General features: G+C 28.5%; 2 protein-coding genes across 3 annotated transcripts; one reads left to right on the top strand and one right to left on the bottom strand.

Moving 5' to 3' along the window:
* Positions 1 to 2,374: 2,374 nt before the first annotated feature.
* Positions 2,375 to 8,530, top strand: LOC119672259 (ubiquitin-conjugating enzyme E2 variant 2-like). Of its 2 annotated transcripts, XM_038083270.1 has the most exons (5): positions 2,375 to 2,521; positions 2,577 to 2,795; positions 5,198 to 5,340; positions 7,833 to 7,958; positions 8,031 to 8,530. In XM_038083270.1, the coding sequence occupies exons 2-5, from the start codon at positions 2,768 to 2,770 to the stop codon at positions 8,169 to 8,171; spliced, it is 438 nt and encodes a 145-aa protein (XP_037939198.1). In that variant the 5' UTR covers positions 2,375 to 2,521; positions 2,577 to 2,767; the 3' UTR covers positions 8,172 to 8,530. The 2 variants fall into 2 exon arrangements, with proteins under 2 accessions (XP_037939198.1, XP_037939197.1); XM_038083269.1 differs by having other exon boundaries at positions 2,375 to 2,795.
* A 3,879-nt stretch (positions 8,531 to 12,409) lies between these two features.
* Positions 12,410 to 14,455, bottom strand: LOC119670649 (cytochrome c1, heme protein, mitochondrial-like). Its single transcript, XM_038080999.1, has 6 exons — positions 14,285 to 14,455; positions 13,888 to 13,935; positions 13,558 to 13,706; positions 13,359 to 13,491; positions 12,999 to 13,292; positions 12,410 to 12,934 (listed from the first exon to the last, which is right to left on the bottom strand). Exons 1-6 carry the CDS (start codon positions 14,354 to 14,356, stop codon positions 12,707 to 12,709), a joined length of 924 nt encoding a protein of 307 aa, XP_037936927.1. The 5' UTR covers positions 14,357 to 14,455; the 3' UTR covers positions 12,410 to 12,706.
* Between the last annotated feature and the right edge of the window lie 1,511 nt (positions 14,456 to 15,966).

Below are 15,966 nucleotides of genomic sequence, written 5' to 3' on the forward strand. Positions count from 1 at the left end.
AATGTTATGGATTACTGTTGGTAAGGAAACCTTGTTAAGGAATTGAATATTTTCTTCAATAATTTTTGCTACAGTTGTAAGAAATGTATTAAATTTCAGAAATCTACTACTTCTATTTATTATAATTATTAAGGTAATAATATATGTTTTCCAGAATTATTTTTTAAGTCTAACAATAACTATTAATACAATACACATTATAATTGACTTATACTATTAGTAATAAAAAATAAAATCATTCCTAACATTTAAATATTTATCTTACCGATCTTCAAGGGCTTCATTAGTTTCCTTAAGAGTCCAATCACCTTCGATACGTGTTTCATAGCGTAAGGAACGCGAGGCTTGTCGTATAGCGAATGCCTCTTCACGCCTAGCCTCAGACTATGGAAACAAAATTTATACATATACAAAATATTTACATATAACGTAATATATAACTTACAGTGTTTTTTAGTGTATTAACACGATTATTCCAATCGGTTAAACTAATATGAGGCATAGGTTTTTCAATGTTAATAACTGAACTGAACGGCATTTTGACGACTTGTATTTAACAAAAACAGAAATTAAATATATGATATTGACACGTTCACGAAATTTATTAAAATTAATTATAAAAATATTATAGTTTATATATGTAGAAATAGTTTATAGTAAAAATTTATGAAGAAGCTTGGAAGTTACTTAGAAAACTTGATACACACAATTTAAAAATTTATTTGAATTTACAAATTTTGTATTTTACCATGGCAAGATTAGTTTCTATGGTTGCTATATAAAATTATTCATTTTAATATACAATTTCTTACGGACTATTCTGTTGGTGGGAAAACCCCGTTACATTTATTTAATCAATAAAACATTATTAAATTGTATAAACACTTTAATTATAGAAAATCTGGTATGGCTCTTTTATATTTTCTGTTTCATCCGAATTGTTGACTTTTTTGTAATATCTTAGTAACCACAACTAATAAAGGAGTCCCCTGGAAATTAATACAATTTTTAAAATGAATTAAAAATGTTAAAAATCATATTTTGCATTTAGAATAAATAATTTTGATATTTTTATGTAAATCATTATTTTATTTTATGTAAATTGTATATGTATTTTTGCTGATCTTGGCCACCTTCGTCGTTTAAAGAACATTTCAAGCTTTGCTGAAGGTTTAAGATTGTTTTTTATGCCTTGGAGTTTTTATACGGTAACACAATGGGCTAAAAAGTCTAAGTGAATACTTTGGATTGCCGGTATTATGTTACTTAACCTAACCTGTAATATATTTAGATCATTTTACTTAATCCCACCAATGTAAAACAATGTGGTGCATTTTTCATACAACACCAATTCATACCAAATCCATGTAAAAATATACCAAAGACACTTTAATAACACTGTATCTAAATGTCATTACATTAAAAATCTCAATTTATAATAATGTTTTATATCATGTTTCCCTTGGTGTTAATTAAACTCAGTTTTAGCTCATTAAGCCTGCTAATGAGGATAATTTATCATACAAAGAGCTTTCATATAAATGAGTTCATTTAAAAGATGTAGAATGCAACCCTTTAAAATAAATTTCTCACAATTTAAATGACCAAATTTTGAAATATTTGTCATATTTAATATGTAAAAGGTAAACAAACAAGTTATTTCACATACATAAAACAGCTCATGCCAAAGGAAACGACCTAAGTAGTTTTATAGCATATTCATATTGTCTCATTTAGGCGGTTTTATTCATTATAACCACTAATGAATAACCACATAACCACATAATTCTTTGTTTTTATTAATTGAATATGTGATAGATATATAAAATGGATATAAATAAATTAATATGTCAATTATATACAACAACTAATAATAATGTAATAATAAGTATTATATATAAAGCATTTTTGTTTGTGATATATTATTAAGTGAAGTTTATTTAATTCATATAAAAGTTCTATCAGTTGCATAAATAAACTCATTATAATATGAACATTTACTCATTAATTTTGAGTAGGGTAAATTATATATAAATTAGGTGAATTAGGTGTTTCCATTGTGAAAATTTTATAAGTTGTTTAATAAATAAATAAATAAATTTGAAAACATTTAACCAAATATAATATATAAATGCAATAAATAAATATTTACGTAAGTGGAGTTCAAAAATTTCCAAGGAAATTTAAATTTACTTAACTTCAATTTACTTGAACTCGCACAGAGCCTAATTGTGTTTATCTTCAAATTTTTTCTACAATTTACTGATTTACCATTAATGTAAACAATAAAATATATGGCATCATCAAATTGATTTCGCCCAAAAATTTGACATTTTAAACGCCAATTATGAATTTTCGCAATTTGTGAGTAATCGAACCGTCAAAGACAAATTTAATCGTACAATATTTTGCAGCTTAAAATTTAATTAAATTATCTATATGTCAGGAGCAATTTAACATATAGTGTCGCTGTTGAATGAACAAAAAGGAAAAGTCGAATTTCATTAAAGTGCACTCATAAGTAATTCTCAACATATATAAATAATTTTAAATAAATTTTATTAGAAAAATCGAAGTATTTTATGCTGCAATTCCCAGTATTGAGAACATAAAAGTGACATTTGGTGTGACGAAATAGCTCATATTCGCAGTTATAACGCGAACGTATGAGTTAGAGGGAGTACAACATATGCTGTAATAAGTCAAGTCATACGTTGAGCTTCGAAATTAAAGAGCGTAAAGAGGAACAAAAATAGCAATAATTACAATGGCGAATCCATCAAGCACCGGTGTTGGTAAGAATTTTTTGTTAAAAAAATTAATAAATTTGTGTAAATATATTGTAAAACATACATAGTATTATTATCAGAAAAAATTTCTAATAAATTGCGTTAAATGCATATATAAAAATATATAAATATTAGACAAAATATCGCCAAAAAAGACTTGCTTTGCCGAACTATGTGCAAAACGTGAAAGTGTGAAGTCTGAATATGTAAAAAGAAGAAAAAAAATTAATGTGCGAAAAAAAGGCGGTGCTGTGTGAAAAATAACTTTAAACTTATAAATTATTAAAAGTTTTCAAAACTAATTTTAACATTACGTTGAAAAATAATTGTATAAAAATTTCGATTCACTTCATCAAATGACTTGACAAAAAGTTCTTTATGCTCTCTTTTTTTGACTTTTACTCACCCTTTTGTATGCTACTTGTCCGGTTTGTTGTGTTGCCAATGGTTAGGTTTAGTTAACAAAAAAAAAAAAAAAATCAAAAGAAAATAAGACCTAAGTGCTAGTTCACTTATTTTTGATTGACTTCTACGAACCCCTCACGCGTTTTAAGATACATTTCTTAATTGCATGCTGAGTTGCCGAAAACCTACAAATTCCTATTGTGCCGCGCCCGGTTTGGAAACTTATTGCTTAATTAGCAGGCAAAATAAAGGAATCATATTTATTACTATTGTTTCACTTGTGCTCCCATTCCTATGCAGTGTCCTTCTTGATACTGCACCACCTGACACCACCCATTTCATACATTCCTCAATTAAAGTTATTAGTCATCGTGATTGCAGCTATTTTATTGTCAGACACCACTCAACTCGACTCATCAATACTGGGTGGCTTTGTATATATGTATATACTTTAATATTCACACGAGTTTGACCTATGTGCTTTCAACTATATGAGATATGATTTAATCTTTAAGAAAATTATAATAAAACGTTGGACTTAGTTCAGAAACATATAGAAAGTACTTTGCATGATGGTTTAATATAAAAGGATCTGCACTTCTTCGGAGGTATTTCAAATAGAGTATTATGTTATATTATGAGGTTCAATATATTCATCGGTTATCTATTTGCTAATAAAATTTAAAAGTATTTTACTGGATTTAGGTTCTTAATGTAATAAACAAAATTCTTTCACTATATAAAATACAAAAAACACTTCCTCTGAATTCACAAAATTTTCTAACGTTTTTAATTAAATCCCACATCACGTGTTTTTAAAACAATAATTATAAAAATCATTTAATAAAATTCGAACTCGTCTGTATTTAAACAGAGTATCTGTTGTGTTGACCGGCGGATATTTATCAAGCAGATAATATGAAATGAATTAAAGCTCAACTTATACCTTCTGGTACAGTACCTTTTTGAAATGTTGAACGGCATTTGGTCGTCAAACTTGAAAAGTGGTCATGTGACGTAGACCCAGCCGGTCACGAAACCCAATCGGAGTATCTACTAATCTAATGTGTTAGATAACTGATATCAGTAGCTGCATTATAAACTAACTGCAAACTAATTAAATTAATTTTTTTATGAACGGTGTTAGGACCTTATTTTTACTACTAAAGTATTTGGTTGTCCTTGGTTTTATAGCAGTCATAGGCGAATGGATCTAGTACATTACTTTCTTTATTTTAACTTCCATAGATGACGTAAAATTTGGGTTTATAAAGATGAAAGTGAGCAATAAGATTTTGTACATACAATTGGCTATGAAGAGACAGTATTGCGAAGAGTGGGATTTTTCTGAAACTATAATTAAACTATAACTAATTTGCAGAGCAAAATAGTTGTATCATTTTAATTTAAAAAAAAAAACAATTTTCCATAAACTGTAGTTGGTTGGTTGTAGTAGTTGTACTAGTAGACCATGGTAATTTATATGATCTAACATAAAATGAATTACAAATACAATACATGGGTTAGAATATGGTTAGCTGCGGAAAGCGTGAAAGGGTCAGGGATTCTTTGGGCACAAGTGTACATTAAAGGGTGAGACTTTAATTAAAGCTACCTTAAATCAAGATGGGACGGAGCCAAATCTCAATAGGATTTCAATTGATGTATGCATTAGGACATAAAAACAGATGAGCAACATCATTAGGAGGTAAAGCTGCAGTCATAAGAAAATGGATGGTTTAAAAGCCTTTCTAAATTTGCCGCTCGTACACTAGTACAATAGTATATATTGAAGGTCTTCAATACTCAACTAAAGTGTAGTTCTTCAATATTGATTTGCCATTTTTGTTTGTTTGCAACTTAACCACTACAATTGAATATTTATTAGTTTACATATTCTGTTATTTATTAAATTTAAAAACAATCATTTTATGTTTCTTTACCAATAAAATATCGTAAAATATATTTTCATATATTTAGACTAATTAAATTATTTTCTTTAGTGGTTCCACGTAATTTCCGTTTACTGGAAGAACTAGATCAAGGTCAAAAAGGCGTTGGCGATGGCACTATATCTTGGGGCCTTGAAAATGATGACGATATGACCTTAACATATTGGATTGGCATGATTATTGGACCACCTAGAGTAAGTAAATTCCAAATTAATAATTTAGAACTAATTTATATACGTTATTAAACTGCCAATTTGGGCTATATTGTTATTGAAGTTATTGTTATTCATCAAATAAACGTTATCAATAACAGCGAATAATTGTAAACTCTTCTAAACTCAAATAGTTCGAGTTTTAATCAATATTCTAAAAGATCATTTTAGAGTTGATCATCGGGTGACCTAGCACAATATATCAATTCACCTTGATAATATATAATATCTCAATTAGTGACACGTAGATTTATAATATGAACATGTTGTTGTTGTTATAGTCTATAGGAAACTGATTGTGTTGTCCTTTTTGTGAGTGTTGAATGGCAGTTGGTCGTCGAACTTGATGACTGGTTCTCGATTCTAGGAACTTTAATATGTGAGATACCCGATTGTATAAACATTATCCGAATTTGTGAAACTGTATACTTGGTATTGAGTCTAATATGGTAGACTTTTCTTTCATTTATATTAAAGACTTGTATTATGTGTTAATTTAAACTAAATTCCATTCCATTAATTTTATAAAACTATACTATGGATATGTGTGCTATAACAAGAACTGTTCAGTCAAATTTTAGTCAAAACTAAATTAGATCTAAAACGACTAAACGAAATGTGTCTAGATATAGTGGAATAGAGATATAACAGAAGTAATTATTTAACACTAATCCTTAGTGTCTCTAATTGGTAGACACATTACAAGACTACAACTTTTGCCCGCTGTTCTGGAATTTGCAAGAGCTGCTACTTAAAAGAAAAAAGAAAACGTCAAATGCGATTTATACCACTGTCCAACATAGACAAAAATATCTTGTGTACCTTTTTCCTTTAGCGAATATACCGAATATCAATGTATATAAATTGTAGAATTATCCAAATATCAAATGACTTTAAAGGAAATAAGTATATCTCCAGTGTTATAGAATATCGCAACGCTACATATTGGTCTAAATTAGGTGTATTTGCTACTAGCAGTATTTAAGTATCTAGAATTTATGGAATTTATATCTATATGATTTTGAGTACATAGTTCGCATGAAATATGTTCAGCGAACTCCATATAGGTTGCTTAATTTCTTGTCCCAACATGTTACGTATCGAAAAACAGGTGCTTAACATTAAATATACCGCGAACCTTATGAGGATTATGGGTTTAGTTGAGATCATTTAATAATATCAGTTTTTCACGTCTCTGTTTCTAAATCCATTGCTTTAGTATTTTTAGAGGTAATTATCATATAGGAATATAATAATGAAATATAGAGAAAATTTCAATCACTTCGACATTTACGTTTGTCATGAACTAAGAATCAAAGTCTTTTAAAGTCATAAAAGAATATGCTGAGTATGTCCGAAAGTTGTATTTGTGTGTTCTCGAAAAAATTACCAATATAAAAAAACTTATATAAACAAAGTCTCTGTGGCACCAGTCCGAACGATTTTTGTATCAGTTGCGTTGAAAAAATTTTGTCGGGAATGCAATTAAAACATGATAATGTGATTGCTCTATATTTCTAAAATCAGAAATTGAACGTAAATAAATAATTAATATCTCAAATCACAGCGCACTATCATGATACCGACAGAATTGTAAAACTCTATGGTGGTAGTCATAGAAAGTTCGCAATATCGGTAACAATAGTTCACGTCAGTGGCAGCATACTGGCTGTCGATCTAAACATATCCTCTCAAAGTGCGTTACGAATATTACAAAATGAGTTTTAATCAAAATCTTTAAAGCTTCTAATAGCTCACAATCTTACACCGAAGAAAAGATAGAGGAAATCGAACCAAAAGTTTAATTCATCACACCAAAAGTGCAGAGTTTTGTTTTTTTCCACGGGGCTTATTCATTATTGAGCAAATAGTGAAGAAAAAAAATGGAGTAGTTTACTTGTCTTAGATTTCTATCGAAAATTTACGTATCGGATGGCTCACAAGGTTGTTGATGTTGTTGTAACCCTTTGGGACCTGTAAGCAAATAATAGGAAAGAGGATATACAAGGCGATTACATGGGTAGGGAAGTGGTTGATGGTAGGGTGGAGGGAGGAATGAGGGTAAGGGTTGGATTAAGTGGATGGGATTTATTTGAACATTAACCCGGATCCAGACGGAGAAACCTGGCCACTTTTTTGAGTTGGGGGCTCCCAAGATCGATGGTGATGATTGTTGCTATAGTCTCTTTTGGAAATTGTGAATTGCACTTAGTCGTTGAAATTGACTAGTGGGTTCGCGGCGTAAAACCAGTAATTCCGGGAGCCTTATTATCATTATAATCGCCATAAAATTGCTAATATATTTGTTAATTTGAAATTTCCTGAAACACAAAAATAAAATGAACAAAAAATAAAAAAAATTATAGCATTACCGAAAGTTACAATTTAATTGCCTCAGTCTGTATTTAATTTCCTATATATAAGATCAAAATTTTTTTACAATGAACTAATATTAATCCTTTTTTATTTTACAGACACCTTATGAAAATAGAATGTATTCACTGAAAATTGAATGCGGTGAACGTTACCCTGACGAACCTCCAACGCTTAGATTTTTAACAAAAATTAATATGAATTGTATTAATCAAAACAATGGAGTGGTAAGTAATTTATTTATCAATTGTTCGTGTTAAAAGATAATCTTATAGTGTTTTTTATTTCATATAACTTAGGTTGATCACAGATTAGTTCCAATGCTAGCCAGATGGAATCGTGAATATACTATTAAATCGATGCTGCAAGAAATTCGTAGAATTATGACTTGTAAAGAAAATCTTAAATTGCCGCAACCACCAGAAGGTGCACATTTTTAGTTGGTTACAACAATTGTTGCTGGTCTTTTAGCAACAGCTGCTGCTGTTGCTGCTACTGCTGCTGCTGATGCTAAAAATCGTAATCATTTTTTTCGTCACCTCTTTAGCGTCTTCTCGTCGTGAGAACATGTTATTATTATTCTCTTATATTTAATAAATAAAACAACAACAACAGAAAACAAATTAAATATATAAAATTATTAAAATGAAGCATCATAAATATGAAATAAAAATAAAAACAAAGATATAAAAATTATAAACTTAAGAAACAAAAATCAAACGTTTTAACATCATAAGGAATATTTAGTTTCGAAGCATATACAAAACAAAGATTAAAAAATGATGGATTATTAAGTAAATATATATAACAAAAAATTTTAAATAACTTAAAGCATCCATTTAGTAACAAATTAATTAATTAATTAAAAAAGAAAAAACAAAAAAGGTACACGTACTAATGTCTAGACAGCGTCTTAAAATAATTGCATACAATAATAATATTAACAATAAAAAAATCGCATTAAACATATATAATTTAAAAATTGAATAATGAAATATACAATTTAAATATAATTAAATTATATATATTTAAATATATATATATATATGAATTAAAACTTAACGTAAGCAAATTAAAAACGAGGAAATTAAAATGTTGAGAATTTTAGTAGAAAAAAGAAAAGTTCAATTAAACTAAGCAAAGGTAAAATATCGTCGAGGCAAACTTAATTTTTTATGTTCGAAGGTTTGCGCACTACCAACTCAAAATATAATTTATACTAAAGTCAATGAAATTTCCTTCTTTTTTTTTTTCAAAGAACAACTTTTAATTAATATAATTTATTTCGTTTTTATTTTTCATTAAAAATGATGCATTTTTCATAGAAATTTTGTTAATAATTTGAGATAATTTATTTTTTTACAGCTAAGCTGCTGAATTTTCCTTTAGACTTTTATTATATTTAACTCAGAATAAAAGTTAATAAATAAATGCTTAACAAAGCAAATTTTGTTTAAACATAAAAAAAATTATTCTCATTGATTATGAAAAAAAAGAACTCATAGTTTTGCTTAAAAAATATTACTTTTTTATTTGTCACCTAACTTTAAATACAAAAAAATTTAAAAAATGCATTAAAAATAAATTAATTTTTTTATCGATTTTATGCTGCTATTCTTTTAAGATCTTTGGACCATGAAGATAAAGTATTAATTGTTGTGAAAACTAACAAAAATCCTCAACATCATTCACTAAAGTAATTAAATCAGATATTGAAAATATTCTCATTAGTAAGTGGACTTACTTTCTTGTTGCTAAATCAACTAAGTAAATATTAGAGGGATCAGAAAAAGTATCGTTTTTTCCCAACTGAGATTGAGTATTTAATGGGCAACAGAAGCACATCATCGCTGGAGGCAACAAAGGGGCCCCAGAAGCTGAAAATCAACTACCAGAAAGAGTAAATACTGTTTAAATTTGATTTTTAAAGTTCATTATGACTAAGGAAACTATCTTCTTGCTAGGTCTGTTTTTTAATAGAAAGGTTAGTACAACAATAAAATTTTATTTTAGAGCAGTTATGAATTCAGAGTTATAATAAGAGTTGAGTTGCGTTAAGAGTTGTTATAAAACTCCGCCCTGAGAAAAAAGTCAAACACACTTTGAAACGTCAACGTTATTTATAAATCATGCAACAAATAATGCCGCTGCAAACAGAATAGTGTTGAAACTTAATAATTAAAAATAAAAATATAATTAATTAATTTAATTATTCTACAGCTGGTTTATGATTTCGTTGTAATATAAACACAGCAAGTGAATTTGTTAATAAAACTTTCACAGCAAATCAACAAAACTCTACAAAAATGTGCGGACATAAAAAGTCAAGTACGGTTTTCGGTCAGTTGGTTAAAGTGCGCTGACTCTGAGCTTCAAATTTGACAGGACACGAGTTCGATTCTTGGTACTTACAGTCTCAAAAAATTATTTACGTATAATAAAATACAAAAATTATTTCCAAAACCATTGATGATGGGTGTTTGGAAATATTCGAAACAGCTGTATGGTCAGCTAAATATTCAATTAATTAAAATAATATAAAAATGAATTTTTGTTGTTATAGTTCACCACTGTTCGAAAAAACCTCTTTATAGAAAAATATATAAAAATAAAAACTAAATTACAACTTTTGATTCACATAATCCTTTTCAAAAAACAATGATAAAGTTTCGTTTACCTAATTGAATTTTGCTTGATCTTATAATTGTTTTGAGTGTTAATGGTTCGATGGGATTTTAAAGAAAAAATACACTTAAAAGCTGATATTCATCATAGAGAGGTGATGCTATCTACCAAGAAACCAATAATTAATAAGAATAAAAGATATAGCACTCCACTAAAATAATGAAAGACTATACTACTTGATGACACGACAAAACATTTTACATTTGAATTGGAAGGTATTGTCATGTATATACTATAGTTGATAGTGTATTCTCTAGATTTGGATTATCACTTGTTTCGATCTTTACAGAATTTTTTAGACCGCAAAGCCATTCCTTCAAATTGGAATTTCAAAAATGGTTTGGTTCAGTTTTCTTGTCAGTAGAGATCAGAAGTTCAATAAACATAAAGCTAATCTGCAGTCAGAGAGGTGACAAGATATTGAACTAAAATAAAGAGTATGTAAGTTAGTTCAAATTAGTCTGTCTGGTTGCAATCCACGCATAAACTTATAGATACCTAGTTCTATCAAATGGAGTTTAAGGAGTGCTTGCAACTCTATTTCTCAGACAGATCCACCAAGCATTTTTTAAAATGTTAGACAATTAGACTGGACAATAATGGTATATGAGTCTAGAGTCTACTCCATTTGTGCAGCTTCAGTACATACGTATCAGTCATGGAGAATATATAATTCAATAACATATTTGTACACTACAATCACCATTCTTCATTTTCACCAAAAAATAAATTATTTTCCGAATATAGTTATTTTCGCCATAGTTATATTCCAGGTCAAAATTTTAAATAATTTTCTTGTGACTTACAATTCACTATTTTGCATTCATTGTGATATGCACAGATTATCTCTAGGATCTAAGGAGATGTATCTCTAAGATAATGAAATGTCCTGACTAAATAGGATTTATGTATATAATTAGCATAAATTTTAAATTGTGGACGTTATTGTAATAATATATCAAGAATACGGAAATATAGCGAAACTAGATTAACGAAAGTCTATTTTACCTATTCCTATATTTATTTAATATAAGAAGCAATTTATAATATTACAATAAATTTAGTAGAATTCCTTCTAAATCAAATCTCATCCGCAGTGTAGTTTGAACAAAATGTATGGGTAAATACAAAGTTTATATCTTTTTATCCAGTTGCAGCCTTAAGTGGTGTGGAAACCAAAGAATGTTTAAAAAATTTTTTTTGAAGGACTGACTACAATTACTTTTAAATAGAAGTATTATCTCCTCATATATTTTAGTCATCGTTGGCATTAAAATTTATAGTAGAAAGTAACATGAATAGTACTCTACTTTATATAATAGAAAAAATATGGTTCCAAGATTTCAAGTTAAACCGAATAATTCTAAAATAATGGTTCATTATTAAAGGAACTTATTTTTTAGTGAAAATAGTTTTAGAAGTTCTAGTTACTCACACATTTGAAAAAATTTCTCAACATATGCCTAATATATATATTCAACTTAAATTTTTATATATATATATTCAACTTAAATTTATATATATATATATTCAACTTACATAAATTTCATATATTTCAAAAGGGTGTTAATACAAACAGTGACACTTATACTCGGTAATATCTATTGCTCATTGGGATTATTTGAAAATATATATTTATTTTATTATCTTAAATAACCTATGAATTGCTGTGTCATAAACTCAAAAGTGTAATTTATAAGTTCATATTGTCGATATACACCTAAGCAATAATGAAGATATGGGTTTAGATGTGTTTAATCATTTGTTTTCGATATATTTAACAAAATATAATCTACATATGATACAATTGATAAAGTTGCGTACTGTATTGAAATCTTATTGGGTTTGTTGTAGTCAGTCATAAGAAGTATTTTGAACCACATTTATTTAAAAAGTTAAAAATTACAATTAATACACTATTTAAATATTAGAACCATTTTTAGAACCATAACAGGCAGCATTTTGTAAAAAAACTAAATACACAATATTGAAATAATTTTACTAATATTATCTTTATATATAATAATTAATAAATAAAAATTCTTTGATTGAATTTTTTTTTAAAACGTTTGGTTTAATCTGACTTAATTGTTTGTGGCTTGTTTATATTTTCAATTCAATTATTTTAATTAACGTTAAGTTTTTAATATTATTTAAACAATTCTCTAATTATATTTAAGCTTCGCGATTTCTTACTGATGCCATTGGTAGTTCAAATAGACTAACTCTCAGCTCCGTTTTTGTTGCTTTAAGTATACTATAAGTTGCATACGACGAACTTTGTAGTTATTTATTTTTCTTTTGGTACAAAGACAATTTTTCTTGATTTCAAAACGGACCACTTATGTCTCTTAATGTAATAGGATATAGCGACTAAGAAAGTCATTATGCCAATAACTTTAACCAATAACCTTTTGCGGTCATCATGCTCTGGTTCAGAAGTCCACTTAAGGAAAGTGGCTACATCTTTAGCCAATTGACTGGCAGTTGGTGGTGTGCCATCCTCGTACTCAATTACCTAATAGATCATATAAACTTGTAATATTACTTTTGCGGTTGAAAAAAAAAAAATTTAAAAATACCTCATTGTAAAGTACTTGTGCCATTGAAATGGCACCACCTGGGAAGTATGGATTGAAATACTGTCCCTCTCTCAATATAACGCCAGCTGGCGCATCACAGTAGCCGGTCAACAGAGAAAATATATAATCTTCTCCGCCTTTACGACCAGATACAATGTAACTTAAATCCGGTGGATAAGCACCATTGTTGGCAGCACGTGCAGCTTCCTCGTTGGGATATGGCGAGGGGAAATAATCTGACAATTTGCCAGGACGGTCAAAGTAATTACCGCTATCATCAGGGCCATCTTTTACCTATAACGATTATAACCGTTGTATAAATACCAAATATATACATAACTACATGCTATAGATAAATACCATAATTTGCTCAGCTTCCGCTTTAGCTTCGCTCTCAGTATGCGTAAAGCCAACTAAATTGCGATATGCAATAAAGCGCATTGAATGGCAGGCAGCACACACCTGTTTATAGACCTCATACCCTCTCCGTACGCTACATAAAAATATACGTGAATTATGCATTAGAATAATTTTCACATATAAGTATGTATATACATACCTTTGATGGTCAAGTGAAGAAAATGCTCCATTGTGACTCCATGGCATCGCTGGCGGATGCACTTCAGTTCCCGATGCCTCCACAGACTGTTCTAACGCAAAGACAAGTGCACCCACACCACCAGTGAGGATACCAAGCGATGCTAAAAGCTGTTAAAAATATAATTTTATTATTAATGCAACTATTTATTAACAAACAAATGCTTTTGAATGAAGCATAACAAATTTTAACTAAATTGATTTGAGGTTATGTTACTTCTTCAGCTGCAATTACGAAATAAATCAACAGCAGCAAACACTTTTTTTTAACGACCGGTGGCATTCAACTTACCTTCTTTTGGCCATTCGTCCAGTTTTTAGTTGTAGACAGTTTATTTGCCTAAAAATAGATGATAATAACGTTTAGAAAACCCAAATTAATTAAAAATTGAATGAGGTAATAGCATTTTACTTCGAGGAAATTTTACTGGCAGGTTACATAATTGTTTGATAAAGTTTTCACTATTAACGAAAATTTTGTTTATAAATGGTACATAAAGCACCAAAAACCGTTAGAACAGTGATAGCACTCATTATTGTTGTTATTATTGTTTTAATACATAGTTTTGGAAAGGATTTTGGAACATTTTCAATGTTACATGCTTGTGAACAACGAATTTCAGTTTTCGAAATTGACACAACTTCTGCTTGGTGAAAAATTTTTATTTGTTGGTTGTGCAGTTTATTACCTGCTGTAAATTAATTGAAGATGCTGATTTTAATAATTTGGAGCTACAAAATCTTCCTAACGACGCCGCCATGCTGGCCAGAATTGGGTACAACACGACTTTTTGTGGGATGAAAAAAATTCGAAACTGATCAAAGTGACTTAAGGCACACACACACACGAGAAACAGCAGCAATTGTATATGCAAAAATCTCTTTGTGGTTGTTGCATTTTTGACATTTTCTCATGTTCGAAAATTAGGTAATGTTTATAGATGTCGCTGTTTTCGTCTTCACAAATAAAAACAATTGCGTCAATAGAAACAAATTTAATTCTTAAAATGTAATGTTTACATAAATTAGTTATTATTTATAATAAAATGCAATTATATATTTATAAACAAAAAAGTTTTACGTTTCTGTATTGAATTCTTTCATGTCAAATGCAACTTAAACAGTGTTCAACTGCTGTATTACCATCACAGCTAATAAAACACATACTAAATTAATAAGACTTATATTTCTTTCATTTATAAACAAAATTTTATATATATTTTTATCTGTGCTTGTGTTTAACTTTTGCTATTATTACTTTGCCATAAACCCAATCAAATACGTGTTTTCAAAAATAATATTCGAAAATAATTACAAAAATATTTTGTGCTGCCACACCGATTATTTTAGTAGACAAATATGTTTACAAATAACATATAAAGGCCGTGTGCGAGTTCGAGTATATGAGGTTAAGTAAATTGACATTTCCTGGGGATTTTTTGCACTGCACTTATGTACATATTTATTTATTGAATTTATTTATTATTTTCGTTAAGAGTTTTCAAATTTTTTTAATTTATTTATTAAAGATTGTATAAAATTATCATAATGGTAATACCTAATTAAATTAATTTTTTTTTATGTATAACATATTAATCCAAATGTTACAATTTGGAATATATGTACATTGAAAAATATACGTTGAGATTATCAGATGATCACAATCCGTTACTTTACAGTTTAAATGCATTCATAACTGTTCAATAAATTCGAATTAGGTTTTACTCACAAAAGTTTTTTACTTCTTAAGTTTTAGTTCTGCTAAATTCAAAAATTAGTCCAGCCATCCTTTAAAATCATATGAGCATTTCATTTACTAATAAATGTAAATAATTAAATGATTAAATTAAATATTTAATTAATTTAAATATATATGATAAAAATGCTAACCATTGCCCTTTTAATAATAAGCCTTTTCAGTGACTCGCCAGTATGGCAAAAAATGCATGATGACCTATATTCGCTACGTGAGACATTGGCATCACTGTGGCAATTTCTCAAGTGCTATGTTTTGGCAAATAGCAAAACTTGCATATAAAAATAAATAATTAATATAAATTAAAAATTAAAACAAATGCAGAATTAAAAGAATTAGTGAAAATGTTACAAATTTCAAAACAAAACACTGAAATTTTTTCTATTTCCCAATTTTTGAATTTTTGTTTACATATGATTGCAATAGTTCGCTTATTGCGTTGGTAACACTTTTTTTTTACTGACCGATGTGTTTGGCCAGCATACCTGTACTGGCCCACGTAGAGAAAATAGTGTTGTTGTTTTGCGTACATTTCCGCCAGTATAGGCCAGTTACTTGCTATTTTTTACCATACAATCTGACACTTAAATTTCAACACGTCGTGTGAATAGTTAT

The sequence above is a fragment of the Teleopsis dalmanni genome, chromosome 1 (assembly GCF_002237135.1).
Source record: "Teleopsis dalmanni isolate 2A chromosome 1, ASM223713v2, whole genome shotgun sequence".
Taxonomy (NCBI): domain Eukaryota; kingdom Metazoa; phylum Arthropoda; class Insecta; order Diptera; family Diopsidae; genus Teleopsis; species Teleopsis dalmanni.

Bases quoted from the DNA above. Each gene is read 5' to 3' on its own strand.
- LOC119670649 (XM_038080999.1), bottom strand. From the start codon at position 14,356: ATGGCGGCGTCGTTAGGAAGATTTTGTAGCTCCAAATTATTAAAATCA. The intron at 13,707-13,887 runs GTAAGTTGAATG...TATTTTTAACAG, and splicing joins GGACGAATGGCCAAAAGAAG to CTTTTAGCATCGCTTGGTAT. The intron at 12,935-12,998 runs GTATTTTTAAAT...ATGATCTATTAG, and splicing joins CACAAGTACTTTACAATGAG to GTAATTGAGTACGAGGATGG.
- LOC119672259 (XM_038083269.1), top strand. From the start codon at position 2,768: ATGGCGAATCCATCAAGCACCGGTGTTG. The intron at 2,796-5,197 runs GTAAGAATTTTT...TATTTTCTTTAG, and splicing joins TCCATCAAGCACCGGTGTTG to TGGTTCCACGTAATTTCCGT. The intron at 5,341-7,832 runs GTAAGTAAATTC...TTTATTTTACAG, and splicing joins TGATTATTGGACCACCTAGA to ACACCTTATGAAAATAGAAT.